Source organism: Mandrillus leucophaeus, unplaced genomic scaffold (genome assembly GCF_000951045.1).
Source record: "Mandrillus leucophaeus isolate KB7577 unplaced genomic scaffold, Mleu.le_1.0 Scaffold136, whole genome shotgun sequence".
In the NCBI taxonomy this organism is placed as follows: domain Eukaryota; kingdom Metazoa; phylum Chordata; class Mammalia; order Primates; family Cercopithecidae; genus Mandrillus; species Mandrillus leucophaeus.
In genome coordinates, this window is record NW_012101321.1 from 2037625 (window position 1) to 2065003 (window position 27379).

The following is a 27379-nucleotide window of genomic DNA, read 5'->3' on the forward strand; positions in this document are numbered from 1 at the left end:
AAAAAAAAAAAAAAATGTGTTATATGAAGAGCACTCCTACAGGAAACAGAATAAACATTTCCATTTTTGAATCACTTTTAACTAATTAAAGAAACCAAACTCTCTTGATATTCCAGGTATGTAATTTTAAATCTGTGTATCTTCTGTGTTTTTTTTCTTATAAATTGTTAACATTATGGCTTGTTTTTATTTGTTTTTATTTGTTTTGGTCTCATCAGCACTACAGGCACCTCTCAAGCCTCTTCAGCCTTTCCCAACAGTCTCATCTGGCAATCTTCCAACGAATGTGGCACCTTTAATAGTCTTTGATATTTCTGAAGAACAGAATTGTCCAGAAAACCCCAGTGCTACAAGATGTCCAGTGCCAAAACCAAGATCAAAAAGCAACCTCAGACCAATACCCAGAGATTCTCACAGTAAAGAGCAAAGTCACCAGAAAATCAGCCCAGCAGCCATAGGAGAGGAGTCATCCCCAGGCCGGCCCCAGTCTCTGCTGGACAACGCTAGCACCTCAGACAGTCAGACAGTGATGAACATTATGAACACGGAACAAAGCCAAAATAGTATTGTTTCCAGAATTAAAGTGTTTGAGGGTCAGGCAAATATAGAAACCTCAGGATTGCCCAAGAAACCAGAAATTACTCCACGTTCACTTCCTCCAAAGCCCACTGTTTCCTCAGGGAAACCTTCTGTAGCTCCCAAACCAGCTGCTAGCAGAGCTTCTGGAGAGTGGGACTCTGGGACTGAGAACAGACTCAAGGTGACCTCCAAGGAAGGACTCACCCCATGCCCTCCCCTGCAAGAAGCGGGAAGCCTCCCAGTTACCAAACCTGAATTGCCAAAGAAACCAAACCCTGGCCTTATACGAAGTGTTAATCCTGAGATTCCAGGAAGAGGGCCCCTGGCTGAGAGCTCTGACAGTGGGAAGAAAGTGCCAACTCCTGCCCCGCGGCCTTTGCTGCTGAAGAAATCTGTTTCCTCAGAAAATCCCACCGACCCTTCAGCTCCACTGAAACCTGTCACTGTTCCTCCCCGACTCGCAGGGGCATCACAAGCCAAAGCATACAAGTCACTGGGAGAAGGGCCCCCAGCCAACCCCCCAGTTCCAGTTCTGCAGAGCAAGCCCTTGGGGGACATTGATCTCATCAGCTTTGATGATGATGTTTTGCCCACCCCATCGGGGAACCTGGCTGAAGAATCTGTTGGTTCAGAGATGGTTCTAGGTAAGTGAAAAATCAGCAGTGGAAGGCAATCTAAACTCATGATAGGGTATTTTAAATGGCACTTGCTGTTTTAGTTTCTAGTACGTAAGTTACTGAGATGTGTGTATGCAAGTATGTGCACATGCATGTGTGTGTGTAGAAACAGACAGGAATGAACAGAGAGATCACAAAACACAGAGCTAAGTGGGGAATGGAGACAGGGAGGGAAGGGGAAATACAGGATGAGGGTGATGGAGTCAGAAAGGGGGAGACACATGCATCGATTACTATGATATGAGCCAGAAGTAAGCAGACTGGGGCTAGGGGCTAAACTATAATAGCTTGTGGGGCTGGCTTCCCTGACTCTTGACAGTTGGAAGTTCAGGCTTCACATTGAAAGGATCCAGGGAGGTTAGGGAATGTGTAGAAGGATGCAGAGGAGGCTTTTCATAGATGGGAAGTCATGCCCTGGCCCCAGAGGGGCTCCTCAGATGAAATGGGCCTCAGCTGGGAGTGCTGGGCGAGGGGCCAGCTCCAGGGGAGGACTCGAAAATGTACAGAATGAAGACCCAGCCACATGTTGCAAAATTGTTCCTTTAATCTTCATAGAACATCTTCCCTTGAGAGTGAAAAATTTTGTAAATAAAATACAACAGTTGTAAGGTAGCTGCCAAGATCAGTACAATTAAATATCCCAGAAGGTAGAGAGTGTGTTTTCTTTCTTCTCACTGTTCCATTGGAGAGTGTGATGGTAAAGCTTGTCTTTGATTTGTCAAACTAAACTGCTCTACTTGTCATTGATAAGATTTATTTTACTGCTGTTTACTTATTTGCATGGAATTTGTGAACGTATAAACTTAATAGAATTTTGAAAAGGTTAACTGTCACTGTATAAATGTTTAACATGCATCAAAATAGTATAGGCTCTGTGATTTCAAAACCAAATTCTGCATAACACAGGTGTATTTAAAATGAAAGCAAACATAACACATTATTAAATATTCATCATGCACAGAACATTGTAACTGACACACAACATTTTAGCATATAAACTAAAAGACATACATGGCTTTTGTCCATAAAGGGTGGAAGGAAAAACATTTTAATATATTAAGCTTCTGCAGTGTACCTAATGCTCTCCTAGATACCGAGACATACATTATTTTATTTAATAATTGCAACAACCCTCTGTGAGATATCACTGCCTACGTTTGCAGATGAAGACAGTGAGACTGAGAGAGATCTATGGATCATTTGCCCAGTGTCATAAAACGATTGTCCAAGTCAGGATTCAAACTTAGTGTTTTTATTCTAAGTCTAGTTTATTTTTCACTGTATAATGTTGCTACCCAATATTTTCATGAATCCTTAACCAGGCAACACTTTAAAAACTTTTCAAGTCTTTGATGACCATTTTCTTGTATAAGCATTTTTGGTATTAACAAGATTCAGAGAAGGACAGAGATAGATAAACCCAACAGCAGCAAGCTGAAGAAATACTACCTTTTGTAGAACTTGCTAGTTTCTATGGGGATGGCAACTTGACTAATAATTGCTGAGAATTTATTTTGTATCATCTAGCAGATGATTATAGTCATCTTCAAAAAGGAAGGTCAACAATATACTTTCAACATAAATACAGTCTCATGCTTCATACTCAGCCTTTTCTGTTTCTTGATTTCTACCACTTCATTGCACAACATTTAATTATTGGGGCGTCTTTTAGCAAAGTGTGTAATTTGCTTGTGCTATCTGACTTTAACCATTGCTCTTGACTATGGAGTTATACTGAGCTGAATACTATCTTCTTTCTAAACCTTTCTTTCTTCCTATATTTTGCAACTCACTAGTGACACCATCACACACACCAGCCTTCCCTGGAGAAACCCAGAGATCATCCTTGAGTCTTCTCACTGTGTCACGCAGTGACTAACTGTTCAGATTTGGAGTCTGTCAGGGTCTACCACATTTGTTATGTGACCTTGGGCAATTTTCTTACCCTCACAGTGCCTCTGTTTCCTCATTTGTACGATATAATACTACTCCTCACCTAGGATATTGCAAGGGTTAAATGTGATCATATAGGAAAGCGCTATCACATTGTGTGAAATATGATGATCATTAAGTAGTAGTTTTATGATTGCTACTTCTCTGCCTTCACATCTAATTAGTTACCAACTCCTGCTGGTTTTACCTTCCAAATAGTTCTTGACTCTGCCTCTCCTTTTCGTCATTCTCTGTTCTGCCCCACTTTAGGCCTTTACGCTCTGATGGCTGCAGTGGCCTCCTAAATTGAGCCCACTCAGGCAAGCCTATCACACTCCATACTGTGGCTACCCAGGGGGAGTTTCTGTACTGCACACTGGCCCTTGTTGCCTCCCTGCTTACGCCCTCCAGAGGCCTTCAGGATCACCTCTGAATGCCTTGACCTGTGGAGGGGTTTTTGTTTGCTTTTCGATTTGGGGCTTTGTGACTTTTTGGTGGTATTTTGGTAGCATTGTCATTGTAAATAAAGGTTTATGGTCCTGGGAAACCTTGCCTAATCATCCAGACACCAGGCAGAAACTGGGAGAGGAACACAGGAGAAAGAAGAGAAACTTACAAATAAGTCTTCCCTTCCCTTTCTCTTACCTCAAAATTAAAGAAAATCTAATAAAATAGCATTCATAAAATGAAGTTGCCATATTAATCTCAGGAAATAGAGATCCGCAAATACTGAAGCTATGAAAACATCGTAAAGATTAGAAAAATTATTAAAGGAAAACTCATAAAACAGGCAATTTAATATTGGATTCATTTCTTGGGTAGAATGCCTTCCAGGTTAATGTAATGGAGCCCAGAAGTATTAGCAATTCTTCTTCACACCTTTACAAATCATACCCAGATGTCAGAAGAAGGAGAATGTTTCTGCCGGCAGCCCCATTACACAGACCAGAATAATAGTTTAGCAGCCAATTTCTGCTGTTAACAGAACTCAAGGGAAAGAAATGACAGAAAAGCAAGCCAGGGATGGTGAAACTAATTGTGATGACAAGTATATTATTAGAGACAGTTAATGGGTGGAAAACTACTTTATCGTCAGTGTTTTTCTCAGTCCGGTAATGAAGACCGTGCGGGTATAGGTGTAAAGAGGCCTCTGCTTGTTCACCAGCAGGTGTGGAATACCTGGTGCTGGTGTGAGGGGTAGAGGGAAGACAGAATAAACACTGCACATATAAGTAGACAAAAATGCCATCACTGCAAATAAAAGTAGACAAAAATGCCATTTTCTTGTCTTAGATTCAGATAGGAGATTCTTCTTGAGATGCTCCGTGTTTTTTGTGTTCTGTTTTTCTGTAGAAGCAAGAGCAGTCTGTGATAGAATTATGGCAGCAAGTTCTTAACCCTTTCCAGACTGCCAAACTCTGAGAATCTGCGGTAGCCTGAGAGGCTTTTCTCGCCTTGAAAATAGCCATTAATTCAATGACTGGAGCTGTGAGGGAAAAAAAAAAAAAAAGAAAATAGCCATTAGTCATGTGTACACAATTCAAGGTACAATATCCAGAGCTTCGAGGGCCCATTTGGGCTCTAGAATTAAGGACTTCTACTAAAGAATATTGGAAATAAATGTCAATGGACTGCTTAAATAAATTATGGTACATCCATAACAATGGAGTATTGTGTGATAATTAAAAGGGAGAGAGACCTGTTATCCCCTACTTTGGACCAACCTCCAAGATATTATTAGATGAAAAATGCAAGATACAGGATGCTTTTTGTGTTATTTTAGCTATTGTTTGTGTTAAATTTCAAATGCAATGTACAGTGATGTATGAAAAGGTGGTACAAAGGTTGTCTTTTATGAAGGAACTGGATAGGAGAGAACAGGGAATTTGGTTTTCACTGTAAGCATTTTGATCCCTTTTGAATTTTAGACCATGTGGAGGCATTACCTTTAACAAGGTATTTAATCAGTAATCTTTTTAAAATAGCTGAACATAAGCATAATTAGGCTGAAAGAAACTGGGAGAATTATCTCTCGTCGTCTTTGCCACTTCTGAAGAACTGCTTCCCCCACTGACTCTCGGATTCTGATAAGTAGAAATTTTTAAAATAACAAAACAGTGATTTATCTAAATGGTTATATTATTCAAGGTTACAAAATAGAAGCTAATTGTTATGAACTAAATACGTCTAAATTAGATAAATTCAAAATTTTATATCTGCATTATTTCCTTTTAAATTAAATCCAAAAAAAAAGAGTTTTTATTTTTCTAGTTGCTTTATGGAAAATTTTATGGCCATTATTGCCTTGAAAAAGCAACGAAAGAAACCAGAAGTTTCCTCTTTTGTTCTCTTATTTTTAAGTGGTTTTGTTCTGGTTTGTTTGGCAGAGGTGTTAACTCAGCTTAGTCTTGTAACTTTTTCCTTATGATTGAATTTATTTTATTGGATTTGTTTCTGTTAGAAAAGTAAAATATATTCATTGTAACAAGTCAAACAATTCAGAGATTTTGGATTTAAAAAAAAATGTAATCTCCCCACAGTAACCAGTGCGAACAAAGTATGCAGCCTTCTGTGCCTTTGGGCATGCCAAACCAAAGCTCACACATATATACATAATGGACTTTTTCCAGAAATTTTTACCATCCTACACCTGTTACTCAGCAGAGTGCTTTATTAAACAATGACATTTATCACTTCTCTTCAGGATAATAGGTCTAATTCTAATTCATTGTCTCCTTATACCCACCTGATACCTCATAGTGTATCATAGCTGCTTCAGTATTTCCCCTGTTGATGGACATTCAGGTTGTTTCGTTTGTTTTTTATTTGGTGGATGGGGGGGGAGGTTATTTTGTTTTGTTCCTTGTTGGTTTTTGCCACTACAAAAAATGCCTCATAAGCATGTTCACTTCTGCTGAGGCTTTTATTTCTGAAGAATAAATTTCTGAAAGTGGGACTACTAGTCAAAGGTTATGAACGTTAAACATTTTAACTAGTACTAATGATCCAGTTTCTTACCTGGTGGTGTCTGGAGTACCCCAATATGAAGTGCCAGCCTTGCTTTGTAGGTTGCGCACTTATAACTTCTGTTGGGAAAAAAATAGCCCTCTTATGAAAAGACATAAAAAGTGAACTTATGTTGCTAGAGAGAAGCTTGCACACCATCATAAGATAAAAAACAGGCCTCTGGCTCCACCTTCTCATTGAAGTAGTGCTGTTTATCCTCCCCACTAATCTGCACTCCTCGCATGGATCACAGCCCAGACAACATGCAGACAGAGAGGCAGATGCAGAGCTCACTGACTCAGTGAGCACAGCTGGGGGAGATCATTAAACAGACCACTCCTGCCAAACAGCCTGCGGTGATGGAACACGAAGACTTCCTTGCCTCGCTACATGGAGAAAGAATTTTTTTTTTTTTTCCGGAGACATGTATAGTAGAATGATTACACACGATCTGAGTGCCAATTATTAAAAAACAGCTAACGGTATTAAAAATGAAAAAACGAGAGAGAGTAAGCTAGGACACTTTGAATACTTCACAAGTTATACCTATACCACTTCAATTTAAATCCTTCAGGTTAAAACAAAAAATGATTGGACCCTTTAACACGATAGGTGAGATCTGCCCACACTGTGTGCAGGATTTGGGTCAGGATTTCCTGAGGCCATTCTTCCCACAGCAAGCACATTTTGGATGCCTCCTGTGTTCAGCCCCTCAGAGGTGCTGATTGTTCTCTTTTCTCCTTTCCCTGCCCGCCCCTACCCCCATCCATGTCCTTACTTGTGAAATGTGAGGTGTAGGTCTTATACTGGCCCAGAATTTAATTTGATTTGGGAAACAATTTAAGTCATTACATGCTCAAGATTTTCTCCACATTCACACCCACCCCAAAAGCCTCATTAACTAAAATTTTAAACTAATAACCAACAGGTTATTGGTACCAAAAGCAGCTGTTTAAGAAATAGCACTTCAGGCCAGGCACGGTGGCTCACACCTATAATCCCAGCACTTTGAGAGGCCAAGATGGGAGGATCACTTGAGCCCAAGAGGTCCAGACCAGCCTGGACAACACAGTGAAACCTCATCTCTACATAAAATGAAAATTAGCCAGGCATGCTGGCACATTTCTGTAGTCCCAGATACTCAGGAGGCTGAGGTGGGAGGAGTGCTTGAGCCCAGGAGGTCAAGTCTACAATGAGCCATGATTGCACCACTGTGCTCCAGCCTGGGGGACAGAGTGAGACCGTGTCTCAAAAAAAAAAGAAAGAAATACTACTTGAAAGGTAGGACACCATGAATGATTATTGGAAGAACTATTGAAATATGTAAAATCCAGTTTTTGGAAAGACAATGTCACCTGCCTCACCTATTGCACTCCTGTTTCCTTCTGCAGCCTGCTTCCCTTCTGCCCACACCTGAAGTTCCTCACCTTTTTCATTTTTCAATATACTTCTCACCTTCTAATATACCACGTAAATTCCTTGTCTATTACATGTATTGTTTCTTGTCTCCATCTCCCTGCTGGAATGCAGACTCCATGAAGGCAGAGTTCCGTGCTTTGTTCACTGCTATATTCCCAGTATTTAATGCATAGCAGGCACCCAGTCAATATTGAATGAACAAAAGTGCTACAAAGAAATTGATATAAAAGTGCTAAGAAATTGATATAAAACTACAAAGAAATTGATATAAAATGATCCTGGGTTTGTTTTTCAAAATATTTGTATAATAATGATACATGTAATATTTATAGAAAATACATGGACAGATATACCAAATTTTAGATGATAATTAATTTTAGAGAGATGAGATTACAAGAGGTTTTCTTTTTCTATTTTATATAATTCTTACTGTTTCTTACTTTTACAACAAATATTACTGTGAAGTAAAAAATGTACTATTATACTTGTTAATATATATTTGTTATAATAAAATTAAATAATTAAGGAATTTGGTTGAATCTGAAAACAGGAGCTTTGTGGTTTTATGGGTGACACAGGTCAAAGTGGAAGAAAGTTATATTATTAATATAGTAGTCTTTTTTTTTTAAAGTTTGATGCCATTCTTTTGATAATCTTGAGTTGGTGTTTTTAACATAAGACTCGCCTCGCTCACTGTGAGCTGGTAAGATTCCACGGAGGAGTCATCTATTTCTTTTTTCCTCAGTGGCATAATAATAATTTTAGCTAGCTTGCCATCTGGTGACCCTTCCTAAGTGGTAGATAAGAAACTTAAACTAGGATTGTACTTTACCGTCATATTTCCCCACCCAGCACTGTTACTGGCATAAATATATGAGCAAGTGGCTAGTGAGAGAGTGATGCCTCTGGCAGGGTATCTGATGGTGAGGTTGACTGAAAACTGAGTGGAAGAGAAGGCGAAGTATCAGATTGCCAAAAGGGCTTTTATTCTTAGCTCAGCCATTCATGTATCCTGCAAAGAGCTGGTCAGCAAAAGGTGCTTATTGAATTACACCTCATAACAGGCAGAATTTGAACGCTGTTCATCACAGGAGCTATGGAGTGCATAGTTTTATAGAGAGTATCTCCCCACAGGCAAGATCCATAGAACAGGTGCAGAATTACAGCATATACTCATTTCGCCTCTTGTTAAATAAAAGCAAAGACAGCCTCATGCGATCCTGGGTGCTGAGTAGAATATCCATTATAGAGCATTTTCTTTTGTTTTTGCTAATCTTTTTACTTGTAGATTTCCCATTTTTTAAAAAAAGTTATAGTCATTTTTCCAAACCACTAAAAAGGACATTTATGTTAAAGACTGTTTCAGTAAAAAGGTTTACAACTATGCTTTTGTTTAAAGTATTTCTCCTAAGTATATACTATCCATTTAAAATATTGGGTTGGTGCATTACTTTTAATGGCAAAAACTGCAATTACTTAATAAATTGGTTAAGATAGAGGAATGCCGAGTCATATATCCTTGCCCCAAAATTAAATATTTGAAGGGATATGCCTTATTTTATTTCTGGGATAGAATGTTTTTCATTTTCAGGCTACTGAAGTGTAGTTTTACGAAACTACTAAATCTGAGACTGCTAAGCACCTTCCCTGTGCCAGGCACAGCACTGGGTAGGATGAGGGCCCTGGGAGTAAATATTCTGGGACAGGCACAGAGGGTGTACCAGTCTTTCCTCTCTGTGGCGTCTGGGAGGCTTTAGGATGTGGGAAAGATGGTCTCCTCATCTCAATTGCCCCTCATTTTCAGGCAGACGTGTATGAAATGATTACACTCCCCTGAAAGATCAGCTTCTACATAATTCAAGATCATCCTCGATTTCTTTCATCAGAGAGGAAGAAAAGCCACATGAATTATTTACAGAACACTAAGTTATTTCCTTTTATGAGTTCCAACTTTGTTTTTGTCTCTGCAAACTGAGATTTTGTTTATCCATGAATAGTTTCCCCAGGGGCATGAAAAGTATGACTTTTAAATTATGAATGAGGTTTTTTGTTTCAGTCCATGTTAACTAAAACATGCAAAATAAAACTATGTTTTTCATTAGATCCCTTTCAGCTCCCTGCAAAAACAGAACCAATGAAAGAACGAGCAGTTCAACCAGCACCCACCAGGAAGCCCACTGTAATTCGAATTCCAGCCAAACCAGGAAAATGTAAGCACTTCTCTGCTTTCTTCAATTTGCTTCTTCAAGAGCCTGGGAGAAATATATGCCAATTTATCAATGTCTGCTTTTGAAATTATGTATAATCTCTCATTCATAGTCAAAGCTATTTAAAAGCAAGTTGTTTTTTCACAATTCTTTGAAGAATTAGTTCAGTAAATTTGGATTACCTTACTCTTTCCCTTTCCCTTCCTTTCCCTTTCCCCTTTTTTTTGGGGAGTCTCACTCTGTCACCCAGGCTGGAGTGCAGTGGCGCGATCTCAGCTCACTGCACCCTCTGCCTCCCGGTTTCAAGCAATTCTGTCTCAGCCTCCCGAGTAGCTGGGACTACAGGCACACACCACCACACCTGGCTAATTTTTGTATTTTTAGTAGAGATGGGGTTTCACCTCATTGGTCAGGCTGGGGATTTCATTTTTCTTTAATGTTGTCTTTAGACAGAGAATAGAGGGAGACTGAAATTTAGAACAATTAGTATATCCCATGTTAACACCTCTGGTACAAATTTGGTGGGAAAGTAATCTAAACTAATAGCAACTAAAGGTTGTATATGTCTATCAGTCACAAGTATATTATTCCAATCAGCATAATCTCAAATATGGCTATGTGTGAATTCTGTGAAGAGCAGTAACCAAAAGCTTGAAATAATAGTTTATAAAAATACTTCTTAAATTGGCCAGGCACAGTGGTTCACGCCTGTAATCCCAGCACTTTGGGAGGCCAAGGCAGGCGGATCACGAGGTCAAGAGATCAAGACTCTCCTGGCCAACATGGTGAAACCCCGCCTCTACTAAAAATACAAAAATTAGCTGGGCGTGGTGCTGCGCACCTGTAGTCCCAACTACTTGGGAGGCTGTGACAGGAGAATCACTTGAACCTGGGAGGCGGAGGTTGCAGTGAGCTGAGATTGGGCCACTGCATTCCAGCCTGGTGACAGAGTAAGAATCCTTCTCAAAAAAGAAAACTTCTTAAATTAGTATAACGTTACATTTTGGTTTACTTCCTTACTTTTTTTTTCCTTACTTGATTTTTTAATAGTATAACATATGAAATTCGGTAGGAGCTTTAATAAGTACTTCAAAAAGAAATCTGATATTTATTATAATGGGAAAGCCACAAGGGCCAGTACTATTTATTTTAGGCACCAGATTATTAAAAAGTGTGATTAAAAGTGTGTATTTGTATGTGTACACACACACACAGTGGGTTCCAGAGCAGTTCATGGCACTGCTTGGAGTGATCACACAGCTTTCTCTGTGGGCCTCTAATTTCATTTATGCCTGCAATGCCTTTATATTATAGCCCACAGGCATTCTTGCCTTTGTCTAACGAGATTCTGCCCACTTCATTCCTCCTAAAGCAGAACAAGCATCCCACTCTTTCACCTGTACACCCCGGATTGTACTGCAGGCATTTTCCCTTTATTTTAGGAGTTTGGTTTTTCCATAAAGCACTACCCAGAAGGATCAGTCTCTTGGTTTCAGTGTCTTCTTGATGATTCTGTTACTAACTGATGGATCTCAGCCAAGTAGCAAGAAAATTGAACGGAGTTGCTATGAAGAATGTGGAGGAGAAAAAAATCAGAGGTGTCAAATTCTGATTCTAGTTTCTTAGGAAGTTATATTTTATTTTTTTAGAGGTAATATTTTAATGTTAGATTTAAAAACCAGTGGTAGCCAGGCATGGTGGCTCACACCTGTAATCCCTGCACTTTGGGAAGCTGAGGTGGGCGGATCACTTGATGAAACCCCGTCTCTATCAAAAATACGAAAAAGCCAGGTGTGGTGGCACACACCTGTAATCCCAGCTACTTGGGAGGCTGAGGCACGAGAATTGCTTGAACCCGGGAGGCGGAGGTTGCAGTGAGCCGAGATCATGCCACCGCACTCCAACCGGGGCAATAGAGCAAGAACTCCATCTCCAAAAAAAAAAAAACAGAAAAGAAAAAACTGGCAATATGTTTCTTTTGACAGTATTATATAGCCCACAAATCAGTAAAATGATAGCTCATTGGGTTGTCTGCCTGTTTGCTATTACTTTGTTAAATATATTCTGTATTTTAACAGATATACTAACATATAATGATGAGAAATATTGCCTGGATTTTAAGTAATACTTTTACAGAAATTAGTAATAAATACAAATTTTTAAATTTATTCATCTGTTGTGTCATTGTCCCTAAGACCACCCACAGGGTTGATGATTCACTAGGAGGACTCACAGGACTCAACATATAGTTGTATTTATGGCTATTATTTATTATAGCAAAAGTATAAGAGGTACAATCAGCAAAGAGAAAAGGCAAATGTGAAGTCTGGAGGAAACCAGATGCAAGCTTCCAAGAGTCTTCTCCTGGTGGAATCAGAGGACATACGTAACTCCTCCAGCAATGAGTCGTGACAACGCGTGTGAAATGTCAACCAGAGAAGCTCACTACTGATTCAGTGCCCAGGGTTTTTATTAGGGGCTGGTTATGTAGGCATTCCTAGAAATTTTGGCACATAGCAAAATTCCAGATTTCCAGGAGGAAAGCAGATGTTCAGCATAAACCACATATTCTGTTTTATCAGTTTTGAGGATGGTGAGAACTGTCCCAGAGTCCAAGTTCCTATATGCCAGTCAAGGACCAATCCTGTGGCTGGGTATGGTGGCTCATGCCTATAATCCCAGCACTTTGGGAGGCAGAGGCAAGTGGATCACCTGAGGTCAGGAGTTCAAGACCAGCCTGGCCAACATGGTGAAAACCCATCTCTACTAAAAATACAAAAATAAGCCGGGCGTGGTAGTGTGTGCCTGGCTGATGCAGGAGACTCGCCTAAACCCGAGAGGTGGAGGTTGTAGTGGGCTGAGATCATGCCATTGCCCTCCAGCTTGGGCAACAAGAGCGAAACTCACAAAAAGGGACCAATCTTGTAAGTAGTACTTCCTAGGGATGAAGTCTCAGGCCTGCTATGTTTACTTTTTCTGCACACTCGTAAACTACATTAATAAGCTCTGAAATCCTGAAAAGGATATGCTGAGGAAGCAACTTTAATTATTATCCTGACAAAGCTCCAAGAACTGGTAGAAAATTGAATTCTAGGAGTTCGAGACCAGCGTGGCCAACATGGTAAAACCCCGTCTGTTCTAAAAATATAAAAATTAGCCGGGCTGCAGCCATAAAAAAAGAATGATTTCATGTCCTTTGCAGGGACATGGATGACGCTGGAAGCCATCATTCTCAGCAAACTAACACAGAAACAAAACTAAACACCCCATGTTCTTACTCACAAGTGGGAGCTGAACAATGAGAACACATGGACACAGGGAGGGGAACAATATACACCGGGCCCGTTGGGGAGTTAGGGGCTAGGGGAGGGAGAGCATTAGGACAAATACCTAATGCATGTGGGGCTTAAAACCTGGATGACAGGTTGATAGGTGAAGCAAACCACCATGGCATATGTATACCTATATAACAAACCTGTATGTTTAGCACATGTATCCCAGAACTTAAGGTAAAATTTTTTTAAAAAATTATTTTAAAAAATGAATAAATAAAAATAAAGGCTCAATTAAAAAAAAAATTAGCCAGGCATGGTGGCACATGCCTGTAATCCCAGCTACTTGGGAGGCTGAGGCAGGAAAATCACTTGAGCCCAGGAGGCAGGGGTTGCAGTGAGCCAAGATCATGCCACCACATTCCAGCCTGGGCAACAAAGCGAGACCTCGTCTAAAAAAAAACAAAAAGAAAGTTGAATTCTATACTGCTAAATGTAGGAGAACTGAAATGACAGAATGATTTCTAGAGAGTTATTTCTATTTATGTCAAAAATCAGTTCCTCAGAATTTTGTTAATAAGCAATGCATATATTCTGTGGAGGGAAAAGAATTAAACTTTGGTGTCTGAAGAATTTGGGAAAAAGGGGATAGCTTCATGGTGCAAATGTCCTTGATCTTACTTGAACCTGTCAGCTCCTTTCCTCTGGGGCCTGTTTCTTCTGACCAGGTTGTCCTTTTCCCAGATGTCTGCAAGGCTCCCTCCCTCACCAATCCTTCAGATCTTTGCTCAATGCCACTTTTTCTCAGAGACCTTCCCTGACTACATTATTTAAAATTGGAAATCTCCTTCCTCCACATCCCACACATGCTCACACCAGATACTCCCTGTGTTCCTCCTTCCAGTAAGCTATCTCCTTTCTACTTTCATATTACTGGCGTATACTCTTAAATATTTGTCACAACAGTATTATATTCTAAATGATCAACTATTTCCTTGTAAGAATACGGAAACCACAGCATAGAAAATATCTTCAAGATGGTGACTGAGTTGGATGTGTTTATTATATATGTCTTAATTCCCAGAGCAGCCTTGCCTCTCACTAAGAATGTTTGCCTCGCTCTAAATCATTGTTTTCCTAGTTGCTGGCCTGGGTATTTTCCTCCCTTTGAGAATGTTTTCCTGTCTGCGGATAAAACAGAAACCTGACAAATCATCTTCTTGTTATAGGTTTATCACATGAAATGGAAGTAGAGAGTGTACATTTGAAAAAAAAAAGAAAAGAAAGAAAGAAAAGAGAGAGAATGCTTATCTGCTCATCTCCTTTTAATGCCTAAACCAAACTGTAAAAGGTGGCTTTAGCGTCCTTCAGTATCTTACAGTCATCCACTCTCCAGTTGTTTTTGCGCACTCATTTTAATTAACTGTCACTAATTAAATCTGGTCATCTTTGTTTCCTTCTTTTTAAAATAAGTTGGGGGTAAATTATCACTGATATGGCTGTGGTTTGGATGTAAAGGTATTGTTTAATCGAGGACACTTATGTTCATTAATCAGAAGCTAATGAATTAGAAAACACATTGGCCGGGCGCAGTGGCTCACGCCTGTAATCCCAGCACTTTGGGAGGCGGAGGTCTCCTGATCACGAGGTCAGGAGATCGAGACCATCCTGGTTAACACGGTGAAACCCCGTCTCTACTAAAAATACAAAAAAAATTAGCTGGGCGTAGTGGCAGGCACCTGTAGTCACAGCTTCTCCGGAGGCTAAGGCAGGAGAATGGTGTGAACCCGGGAGGCGGAGCTTGCAGTGAACTGAGATCACACCACTGCACTCTAGCCTGGGTGACAGAGCGAGACTCCATCTCAAAGAAAAAAAAAAGAAAGAAAACACATTGAATTATTTTTGGATGAGAGAGTGTTGAATACACCACTATTAAGAAGGAGCATGTCTTATCAAAATGAACATGGACTTTTAGGTTCAAAACAATGGATCTGACAATTACTAGCAGTAAGACCTTGGTTAGCGCATTTATTTTCTTAGCTTCAGTTTCTTCATCTGTAAAACAGGTAGGATATTATCTAGTGTAGCACTGTGCAATAGAACTTTTCTGCAAAGATAGAAATGTTCTTTAACTGTGCTGGTAGTCACTAGTCACAGTGGCTAGTATTTGAAATGTGGCTAGTGAAACTGAGGAACTGAAATTTTAATTTAATTTTAATTAAGATTTAAGACAATCATTAGATGTAGCTACTAGCTAGTGGACTGGACAAATCTAGCACATAGATCTTGGTTGGTGAAATGTATGTAAATATAAAGCCTAACTTAATGCCTGTCACATAAAAGGTTCTCAACAATGCTGGCTGCTGTTGTAATTATTTAGTATTATTTTCACTCTCTATAAAACATATAGTGAAATTAACTGATGTTGACTAGCACATCAATTTTCTGAAGTTTGCTGGGAGCTCTTTCTCATTTTCTTAACTATTTGTGTGTATCTTTTATGATAGCCATTTTTCTAATAAACTAAGCAGCAATCATTTCGTTCTTTGGAATCCTAAAAACTAGAAATTATTGATGAATTACTGCTACTTTTTCCAGGTTTACATGAGGATCCACAAAGCCCACCTCCTCTCCCGGCTGAAAAACCTATTGGAAACACTTTCAGTACAGTATCTGGAAAACTCAGTAATGTTGACAGAACTAAAAACTTGGTAAGTGGTCATTATAGATTGTATTAGATTGAAGACGTGGTTATGCATTAATTTTGAATAGTCAGCTAATATCTAAATTATTTTATTCCTGGTCAAATTAAAAACAAGAACCCTCTATTAGAGACCAGTCTCTAAGCCCCATGTACTTACATAATGTAGTGTTCAATATATTAAAAGTCCCTATAGAGAGATTAGGCCAATTCATTGTACTTCACTATAAAATAATTTGTATACCAACTTAATGACACTGTCTTTTAAATGAAACTAATAATGAGAAGGTTATTAAAATCTCTAAACACCTTTAATATTCAGGGAAATAACTTTATTCAACTTGTTGGTTTTTATTTAAAATATCCAATTAGTGACCAAAATTCAAGATAATTACCATAAGAATTTTTAAATCTGAAATTTAAGAAAAATGTATTTTTTTAATTTAAAAAATAGTGTTTTACTGTGCACTTGTTAAGATGGTGGTCAAAGATTTTTTTCAGTAAATATATATATTTTTCATTTCAACCTCAATATCCTCATACTTTTTTTTTTTTTTTTTGGTCTTCCAACTTTTGTGGTTTCTTGGGGAAACAGACATGCAACAAGTAATTAGAGAAGTGATTTAAGAAAAAGAATAAAGTTGGCTGGACGCGATGGCCCCCACATGTAATTCCAGCACTTTGGGAGGCCAAGGCAGGTGGATCACCTGAAGTCAGGAGTTCGACACCAGCCTAGTTAACATGGTGAAACCTCGTTTCTACTAAAAATACAAAAATTAGCTGTACGTGGTGTCGTGTGCCTGTAATCCCAGCTACTCAGCAGGCTGAAGCAGGAGAATTGCTTGAACCCGGGAGGCAGAGGTTGCAATGATCCAAGATCCATTGCACTGCAGCCTCGGGAAAGAGAGAGAGAGAGAGAGAGAAAGAATAATGGCTCTCAGAGGACTTTATGGGAATCCTGATTATTTCCTCTTTTTTAAATTGACAAATAATAATCGTACATATTCTTGGGGTACATAGTGATGTTTCAGTACATATACTGTATAGGGATCAGATCAGGGTAGTTAGCATATCTGTCATCTCAAACATTTTTCACCACTTCTGTTTGGAATGCTCAATATCTTCCTTCCAGTCATTTGAAGCTATATATTATTGTTAACTATAGTCATCCTATAGTGGTATAGAACACTAGAATTTATTCCTCCTGTCTGGCTGTAATTTTGTTTTCTTTAACAAAGCTCCTTCTCTCTCCCTTCTTTCTACCCTTCCCAGCCTCTAGTATCCTCTGTTCTACTTTTTATTTCTATGAGATCAACTTATTTTTAGCTTCCATATATGAATGAGAAGATGCAGTGTTTAACTTTCTGTTTCTGGCTTATTTCACTTAACATAATATCCTCCGGTTCCATTTATGTTGCCACAAATGACAGGATTCCATTCTTTTTTATGACTAGATAGTATTCCATGGTGTACACATGCCACATTTTCTTTATCCATTTATCTGTTGTTGGACACCTAGGTTGATTCCATATCTTGGCTATTGTGAGTAGTGCTACAGTAAACATGGATGTGCAGATGTCTCTTCAATGTAATTTCCTTTCCTTTGAATAAATTCCCAGTAGTGGGCTTGCTGGATCATATGGTAGTTCTATTTGTAGTTTTTTGAGGAGCTTCCATCCTGTTTTCTACAGTGATTGTACTGGGTTACATTCCCACTAACAGTGTATAAGAATTCCCCTTTCTCTGCATTCTTGCCAGCATTTTTTTTTTTTTATCTTTTAGATAATAGCCATCCCAACTGGGGTGAAATGATACCTCATTGCCATTTTGTTGTGAATTTCCCTGATGATTAGTGAGGTTGAGCATTTTTTAATGTATTTGTTGGCCATTTGTGTGTCTTCTTTTGAGAAATATCCAGATCATTTGCTTTTTTTTTCTTTTTTTTCTTTTTTTTTCTTTTTTTGAGATAGGGTCTTACTCTGTCTCCTGGGCTGGAGTGCAATGATATGATCACAGCTCACTGCAGCCTTGACCTGGGCGCAGGAGATCCTCCCACCTCAGCCTCCTAAGTAGCTGGAACTTTAGGCGCATGCCACCACACTCAGCTAATTTTTTGTGTTTTTTGTAGCGACAAGTTTTGCCACGTTGCCCAGGCCGTTCTTGAACTCCTGGATTCAAGCAGTCATCCCGCCTCCACCTCCCAAAGTTTATTTGCCCACTTTAAAATCAGATTGTTTGGGTTTTTTGCTGTTATGATGTTTGAATTTCTTTTGTATTCTAGATACTAATCCCCTATCAGATGAGTAGTTTGCAAATATTTCTTGCCATTCTGTAGGTTGTCTTTTCACTCTTGATTTTTTCCTTTACTGTGCAAAAGATTTTTGGTTGATATAAACCCATTTGTTTATTTTTACTTTTGTTGTCTGTGCTTTTGAGGTCTTATTCATAAAACCTTTTTTAAGACCAATGTACTGAGGCGTTTTCCCAGCTTTCTTCTAGTCGTTGTATTGTTTCAGGTCTTAGATTTAGGTCTCTGAGTTGAGTCTTGTAGAATAAGTGGGAGGGTTTAGTTTCATTCGTCTGCATATGAATATCTAGTTTTCCCCAGCGCCTTTATTGAAGAGACTGTGCTTTCCCCAATGACTGACCTTGACACTTTTATCAAAAATCAATTGGCTGTAGATACGTGGATTAATTTTTGGATTCTCTATTCTGTTCCATTGGCCTATGTGTCTGTTATTATGCTAGGTCTATGCTGTTTTTGCTACTACATCTTTGTGCAGTGTATTTTAAAGTTGGTAGTGCGGTGCCTCCACCTTTGTTCTTTTGGCTCAAGATTGTTTTGACTATTCAGGGTCTTTTGTGGTTCCGTACAAGTTTTAGGATTTTTTTTTTCTATGTTTGTAAAGATGTCATTTGTATTTTGATAGGGATTGCATTGAATCTGTAGATTTCTTCAGGTAATATTCTCATTTTAACAGTATTAATTCTTCTAATCCATGAGCATAGAATGTCTATTTGTTTGTATCCTTTGTATCTTCCATTTTTTCATCAGTGTTTTGTAGTTTTCCTTGTAGAGGTCTTTCACTTCCTTAGTTAAATTTATTACAAAGTATTTCTTTTTGTAGCTATCGTAAATGGGATTGCCTTCTCAATTTCTTTTTTTAGCTAGTTCTTTGTCATGTATCGAAATGTTACTGATTTTTGTATATTAATTTTATATCCTGCAACTTTACTGAAATCATTTATCAATTCTAAGAGGGATTTTTTGGTAGAGTCTTTAGGTTTTTCTAGATATGAGATCACACTTTTTTTTTTTTTTTCAGATGGAGTCTCGCTCTGTCGCCTGGGCTGGAGTGCAGTGGCATGATCTCGGCTCACTGCAACCTCTACCTCAACAGTTCAAACAGTTCTCCTGCCTCAGCCTCCCAAGTAGCTGGGACTATAGGCGTGCACCACCATGTCCAGCTAATTTTTTTTGTATTTTTATTAGAGACGGGGTTTTATCATGTTGACTGGGCTGATCTTGAGCTCCTGACCTCAAGTGACCCATCTACCTTGGCCTGTCAGAGTTTCAGGATTACAGGCATGAGCAACCACACTGGACCACACTCATTTTTTTTACATGTCCATATGGCATATGATCTTTAAGGCTTGTTTTAAGAGAAATTAACTTTTAAAGTCTTTGAACCAAATTTGCAGTTCAAATTTCATAATGGTTTTACATTGTGCATTAACTATGTTTATTATACAGGCAAGCCCACCTAATCATCTGGCAAAGAAAAATTTCTTTGAAGGAGACATTAAAATTAGCCAATATCTAGTTAATGAGATTTTCCTGAAGAATGAATTAAAATTTAGTGATCACTTGTGATTTTCAAAGTAGCTGGTAATAAATTTTTATTAAATCTGGGCCAAGAAAGCCCAAAAGAGGATAGTAGGGTTCCTACCACACTAATGTTAAATAGGAAAATCCCAAATTCCCGTGGAGGAAAAGTTGCCTGAGAAGGTTACTGGCTTCTACTCTGAAATAGTTATAAAAAGGAGTGAGAGGGTGATAAGTAAGTAAAACATCATTCATTAATAGCCATCATATGTAATGTCCATCATACTTAATGGACTTCGTAAACTATAAAGCTCTATTGAAATAATATTGGGGTGCACGGTGGCTCACACCCGTAATCCCAGCACTTTGGAAGTTCAAAGCTTGTGGATCACTTGAGATCAGGAGTTTGAGGTCAGTCTGGCCAATATGGTGTGAAACCTCATCTCTACTAAAAATACAAAAGCCGGGCATAGTGATGAACACCTGTAATCCCATCTACTTGGGAGGCTGAGGCAGGAGAATCGTTTGCACTCAGGAGGTGGAGGTTGCAGTGGGCCGAGATTGCACCACTGCACTCTAGCCTGAACAACAGAGCAAGACTTGTCTCCAAAAAAAAAAGAAAAAGTATTGTACAAAAATGAGCCAGGTGTGGTGGCACACACCTGTAGTCCCAGCTATTATTATTCCAATGGAATAATATTCCAAAATATTCCAAGATTATTCCATCTTGAACAAAAAGATGGAATCTGCAGAGACAATACAAGCAGGAAAACCAACTTCACCAGAAGCTAAAACGCTTGTCCAAACACATTAAAGGCCAGAGTTCAGGGATATCAGAACTAGAGAGAAAGTACCAAAAAGCAAATACAGAGAGCCTTCAGGTTATTTGTGGAATACCCATGAGGAAGAAGTCCCTAATCAGTTATCTTGCAAAGACTCAGCAGAACCTGGACATAAACCCAGACTTGAGCAAACACTAAGACAGTGGCTCCTGCAAGAACTGTCTCCTTCTCTCAATATTTGGAGTATGTCAGATACAGAAGTGCCTTTAGGAATGTGCCTAACATCCCTAAAGAATTTGGATGTGGCCGGGTGCAGTGACTCACACCTGTAATCCCAGCACTTTGGGAAGCCGAGGCGGGCAAATCACAAGATCAGGAGATCGAGACCATCCTGGCTAACATAGTGAAACCCCGTCTCTACTAAAAATACAAAAAAAATTATCCAGGTGTGGTGACGGGTGCCTGTAGTCCCAGCTACTTGGGAGGCTGAGGCAGGAGAATGGCATGAACCCGGGAGGCAGAGCTTGCAGTGAGCCGAGATTGTGCCACTGAACTCCAGCCTGGGCAACAGAGTGAGACTCCGTCTCAAAAAAAAAAGGAATTTGAATGTGCTACTCCTTTTCTCTGATTTAAAATTTTCTTACTGTTGCAAATTAAGAAATTAAAAAGATGTTTAAGATTTCCCATAAAAATACCACCACCGAGGAAAAACTACAGCTAATATTTGGTACAAAATTAGGGTCATATGCTATGCATTTATTACAGTACATCATCTGCATCTTTCCATGTCAAATTTATACATCTATTTTTTAAATTTTCTTTATCAAGGTATCTAATAATTACAGCTTTGATAAAAGCAATTAAAGTTTCTTCCTATCTGCTAGAGTTTGTTTTAATTTTAAAGGTAGCCACAGAAATAAATGCATTTTTCAAGCATCTTAGCAATATTTGTCAGGAAAAATATAGGCAGCAGTGTAATTATAAGGCATGGATTATATTCTGGAATATTGCAGGGTTTATGAGCTGGTTACTTGCCTCACTACATTAACTGAACTCATTAGTGAAACCAAGTTTTAAGGGCAAGCTTAATTTGTTTTTTAAAATGGGATTTTATAACATTGAAACATGTTTAAATGATCACAGTTATTGGCAATTAATCATTTGGTATTTAAGGAAAAGGTTATAAATATTCAGTATAATTTAAAAATCATGAAAGTGAGTTTTGGCTCATTTATAAGAAGGAGAAAAACAGTCTGAAGTAGCCCAAAGATTCCCAAGCTTTAATTAAACCTCCTTTACAAAAAAAAAAGTGTAATTTAAAGGGTCAGCATTTTTTTTCTTATGAAGTTTTGGAGAAATATTATTTCCTGAGTGTTAGTGTTGGGGACTTAGAAAGTAGGAAAAGTGGGGGAAAAAAAAGACAGAATTAGAAGAATTTAGTGAGGGACTGGGGGTGGTGGCTCACGCCTGTAATCCCAGCACTTTGGGAGGCCAAGGCAGGTGGATCACTTGAGGTCAGGAGTTCAAGACCATCCTGGCCAACATGGTGAAACCTCATCTCTACTAAAAATACAAAAATTAGCCAGATGTGGTGGTGCACACCTGTAGTCTCAGCCACTCGGGAGGCTGAGGCAGGAGAATCACTTGAACTTGGGAGGCAGAGGTTGCATTGAGCTGAGATTACATCACTGCACTCCAGCCTAGGGGACAGAGTGAGACTCTGTCTCAAAAAAAAAAAAAAAAAAAAAAAAAAAGAATTTTGTGAAGGCTTTTTCCCCCTCCCAAAAAACAGAAATTTAGGCTTTGAGATCCTTTGGCTTCCCACTCACAGAGAATCTGAAAATATTCTCCATGTATCACCCTCATTTCCCAATCCTTGGGCTATAACATGTTCAGAAAACCTGTTTAAATGGAACAGTTTGAATCCCTTCCCCTATAGAAGTCTTCCTATTAATCTCCACACTTCCAATTTCTCTCATCTACCATTAGAATAAAACATTCCACCTGTACCTTTTACTTTTCACATTATTCTCCTTTTCCTTTTTTCTACAAAACTCTTTTACCCCATCCAGCCCCTTTGCTGGAGTGGTACAAGCACACTGCTTTCTTGGACCTTAACTATTTCTCCTCATATGCCTTCCTCTCAGACCATCCTGCAAGCTTCTTTTACGTTCCCACCTCCTTCTAGTTCAAAACCCACTGCAAATTGTTGAAATCAAACAGTGGTGAGATAAGATCTCCCTATTCAAAGCAAAACCAACTAGTAACCACCCCACTTACTGTGTGTTTAAACTTAGGAGCAGTATGTTTCTTATGTGTGATCACGGAATGAATAAAGAGGAATGAATAAAGACCATATATATCTATCTAGATTAGATAGATAGATAGATAGATAGATAGATAGATAGATAGATAGATAGATAGATTGATGGATAGATAGGTGTTTTTTTTTGGGTTTTTTTTGTTTGTTTTTTTTTTTGAGATGGAGTGTCGCTCTGTTGCCCAGAGTGAAGTGCAGTGGCGTGGTCTCGGCTCACTGCAACCTTTGCTTCCCGGGTTCATGCCATTCTCCTGCCTCAGCCTCCCGAGTAGCTGGGATTATAGGTGCCCACCACCATGCCTGGCTAATTTTTTGTATTTTTAGTAGAGATGGGGTTTCACCATGTTAGCCAGGATGGTCTTGATCTCCTGACCTCATGATCCACCCGCATCAGCCTCCCAAAGTGCTGGGATTACAGGCGGAGCCACCACACCTGGCCAAGAACATATATTTGTCAATTCTCTTTAGGGCCTGCTTAAATTTTCCCTTAATATCTCGTGAATCCACTGAGTGCATGACCATACAGTGCAATTGCTCAAGCTGTGGTCCACAATAGGAGACTGGTTTCTTCCTGTCAGTATTTTGACTTGTATTAGGACATGAATAATTTAGGCAGAAGTAAGTTAATTTTGTTTAATGCTGAAAACTCTTTTAAGCTACTTTCTATAACTCAACTGCATTTCTGCTTGTAGATCCAGCCAAGAGGTTGTCCAGAATTTCTCTTGACAGATTCTTGTTTCAGATTAACCTTAACTAAAAAGCATTCTCTGCTACTTGCAGGAATCCAACCACCCGGGTCAAACAGGAGGTTTTGTGCGAGGACCCCCAAGGTTGCCACCGAGGTAAGTAAATGTGGGAAAAGTTAGAGAAAAATTAATGATTCAGAGACCCAGCTCTCTTTTTTTACCACCATAATTGAGTGTTGTTGGCCTTGGATCTTTTTTTTAGCAATGAAATAATCTCACCAGTTCACCCAGGCCCCTAATCCGCAGTCTGCTTATAACACAGTTCAACTCATAGAGCATTTATTTCCTCAAATAAATGAACAAGACTTATTTCTGAACTTAAAACAGCTCCACTTCTAGAATATACATATACATGCCCACTAACACCCTCCTGGTTAAGAGACTGGTTTTTGGCATTTCCAAAGGGGATTGGCTTTGTGAGCTCAGAGGTGACTGCCTTCTGAGTTCCAGAGCTGTTCAAATACAGGGCTGTGATGCTATCAGAAGACATTATTACTATGTTGAAATTTATTTATTTATTTATTTTTGAGACGGAGTCTCACTCTGTCTCCACGCTGGAGTGCAGTGGCGCGATCTCAGCTCACTGCAACCTCTGCCTCCTGGGTTCAAGCGATCCTCCTGCCTCAGCCTCCCGAGTAGGCTATAGGCCTGGGACTACAGGTGTGAGCCATCATGTGCAGCTAATTTTTGTATTTTTAGTAGAGATGGAGTTTCACCATGTTGGCCAGGATGTTCTCGATCTCTTGACCTCGTGATCTGGCTGCTTGGGCCTCCCAAAGTGCTGGGATTACAGGCGTGAGCCTCCATGCCCGGCTGAAAATTATTTCTATCATAGAGATTAAGGAAAGACTTTCAAAGTAATAGTTGTCCTATCCTTTCAGAACTAGCTTTCTTTATATTAATCTAAATTAAAGTTTTAATAGTAACACCTATAACATGAATATTAGGGGATTTTGATGTTCCTTTTCTAATCATGTACAAGACCCCAGCACACATACATCATATCTTATAGGCTTTTCATCTCAGACTTTGGTGGAAAGTGCCTAGTTTCCAGAAATAGTCATGATGTGTTTAAGAGCAAATGGGACCTTAGAGAGCCCATGATAGTAAATGCTTGTTTGTCTTGAACTAATGAATCTCTAGTGCAAGATAAGAGGAAGCTGGAACATCATGGCATTTCCTCTAATAATGTAATGTTTAATGCAGCAGCAGTCGTTTGCTCAAAAATAGCATGCACTGCATGTTTCAGTAAATTGTATTCCACTACCAGAAAGCTATGTGTGTGTGTGTGTGTGTGTGTGTGTGTGTGTGTGTGTAAGACAGGACAGAACAGAATTTAATACTGATCAAAACACTGACTTATGGCTACTACATTGATTTTCAGACCTGTGAATGGAAAAACCATTCCAACTCAACAGCCTCCAACCAAGGTGCCCCCTGAGAGACCACCTCCCCCAAAGCTTTCTGCAACCAGAAGATCTAATAAGAAACTGCCTTTTAATCGATCCTCTTCTGACATGGATCTTCAGAAAAAACAAAGTAACTTGGCAACTGGACTCTCAAAAGCCAAGAGTCAAGTTTTTAAAAATCAAGATCCGGTGCTACCCCCTCGCCCCAAACCAGGACACCCTCTCTACAGTAAATACATGGTAAATTTAGCTTTTAAAAATGTTCGTGGTCAAGAGATGTGCCCTAAAGTATATATAAGATTCATTTATTCCTTAGAAAAAGATGATGGAACAAATGTGGAAGTGTCCCTTGATGCCAAGAGTGCTTTAGTTGAGTAGCCATAATAAATTCTAGGTCTTGGGCACAGTGGCTCATGCCTATAATCCCAGCACTTTGGGAAGCTGAGGCTGGTGCATCAACTTGAGGCCAAAAGTTTGAGACCAGCTGGCCAACGTGGTGAAACTCCGTCTCTACTAAAATTACAAAAAATTACCCAGGCGTGATGGCACAATCCTGTAATCCTGGCTACTCAGGAGGCTGAGGCATGAGAATTGCTTGAGCCCAGGAGGCAGAGGTTGCAGTGAGCCAAGATCACGCCACTGCACTCCAGCCTAGGCAACAGAGCAAGACTCTGTCTCAAAACAAACGAAACACCTAGGTCTTAAAGCAGGGTTTCATTATTAGGAGAAATGTAGGGAAAGGGGAGAGAAAGCCGGGCAGGCCAGGCTTATAACTTGCTGCCTGGCTGGACCAAACAGAAATTCTGAAAAACCTGACCCTGTGGGTAATACTAATGGGAGAACTCTGATAGATACTATAGTTTATATCTTTTGTTTTTCCTTTCATTTAAGAGATGGAGTGTCGCTGTATCACCCAGGCTGGAGTGCAGTGATGCAGTCATAGTGCACTGCAGTCTCGACCTCCTGAGCTCAGCGATCCTCCTGCTTCACACTCCTGAGTAGCTGGGGCTATGGGAACATGCCTCCCCTCCAGGCTTATGGTTTATATCTTGATGTAGTTTATATCTAATAACTCCTTTTCCCATTGAGTAAATTTTAAAATGAAACAAAAAGTTCTTACTAAGATGGATGGTTTTTCCCTTATTTTCCCCTTTTGTAAGCCTAATAATTATCATGGTCCATTTAATAGTTACCAGTTAGAAGTTTTCATCAATAGTTGAGATACTGATTTTGTTCTCTTTTAATGTTTTTCTCATCAAATGACCTAAACTTTTGTCTGCATTTGCCACAGTTAAAAAACAGAGTTGCTGGGTAGTGGCTCATGCCTGTAATCCCAGCACTTTGGGAGGCCAAGGCGGGTGGATCACTTGAGGTCAGGAGTTCGAGACCAGCCTGGCCAACATGGTGAAACCTCTGTCTCTACTAAAAATACAAAAATTAGCTGGGTGTGTTGGTACACGCCTGTAATCCCAGCTACTCTGGAGGCTGAGGCAGGAGAATCACTTGAACCCAGGAGGCAGAGGTTGCACTGAGCTGAGATTGTGCCACTGTACTCCAGCCTGGGCAACAGTGAGACTCCATCTCAAAAAAACAAAACAACAACAACAGCAAAAAGTTGATGTGTTCTCTACATTGATCAGGTTAACCTGAAGGATGTAAAACAAATAAAAATGATAAGGAGGCCAGGAGCAGTAGCTCACACCTATAATCCCAGCACTTTGGGAAGCCAACTGCTTGAACCCAGGAAGTGGAGGTTTCAGTGAGCCAAGATCATGCCACTGCACTCCAGCCTGAGTGACAGAGTGAGACTCTTTTTTTAAAAAAATAAAAAATAAAAATGATCAGGAGAGCAGGACTGCTTACACTTTTTACCAATTGGATGACAGAGTAGCTTGTAACAAGAACAGCAATTAATAATTCTATATTGTGTTACTACATTTCCATCATCGAGCCAGGAATTATTTTTTCTTTAAGCTGTTCAGAGTTTTTAAAAAATCCTCTTTAGAGAAGTATATAGACAAATAAGAAGGAGGCAGTATATTCATATATATTAATATTCATTTAAACTGACAAAACTTTAATTGCTAAAACCCAGGAGTGTTCTTTGGGATAGATTACTTAATTAATAAATAAAAACAGCAGTTGATGTATATTATATTGAGTACTAATTATGAGCCAGGCGCTATTTGTAGCACTTTATGTGTATATTAAATAACTCATTTACTCCTCACACCAACCTTGTGAGGTAGATATTATTATCCTTGAACAAGTGAGAAAAATAAGAAACAGAGACATAAAGTAACATGCCCAGGGTTGCAAATTCAGTTAATTAATGGTGGGAGCAAGATCTGAGAACAGGTTAGCTGGCTCTGACACCTGCTCCTAACCATCATGCCAATTGTAGCCTCTACTTGATTTGGCCATTCTGTGTCAAGAGCCCTTTTTCAAGGGGAACCAGATTTCACGTTTGGCTCTTGTCACACACGTCTGTGTGAAGAGACCA

At 39.3% G+C, this 27379-nt stretch overlaps 1 protein-coding gene across 3 annotated transcripts in view; it reads left to right on the plus strand.

Moving 5' to 3' along the window:
- SH3D19 (SH3 domain containing 19) overlaps positions 1 to 27379 on the plus strand; it is a 120328-nt gene that overhangs the window by 67660 nt on the left and 25289 nt on the right. For all 3 annotated transcript variants that reach the window (XM_011973238.1, XM_011973237.1, XM_011973236.1), the window contains 5 exons: positions 219 to 1223; positions 9716 to 9823; positions 15691 to 15803; positions 23502 to 23563; positions 24852 to 25116. In XM_011973238.1, the coding sequence (XP_011828628.1) occupies positions 530 to 1223; positions 9716 to 9823; positions 15691 to 15803; positions 23502 to 23563; positions 24852 to 25116 (1242 nt within the window). In that variant the 5' untranslated portion in view covers positions 219 to 529. The remainder of the gene's footprint in view (positions 1 to 218; positions 1224 to 9715; positions 9824 to 15690; positions 15804 to 23501; positions 23564 to 24851; positions 25117 to 27379) is intronic.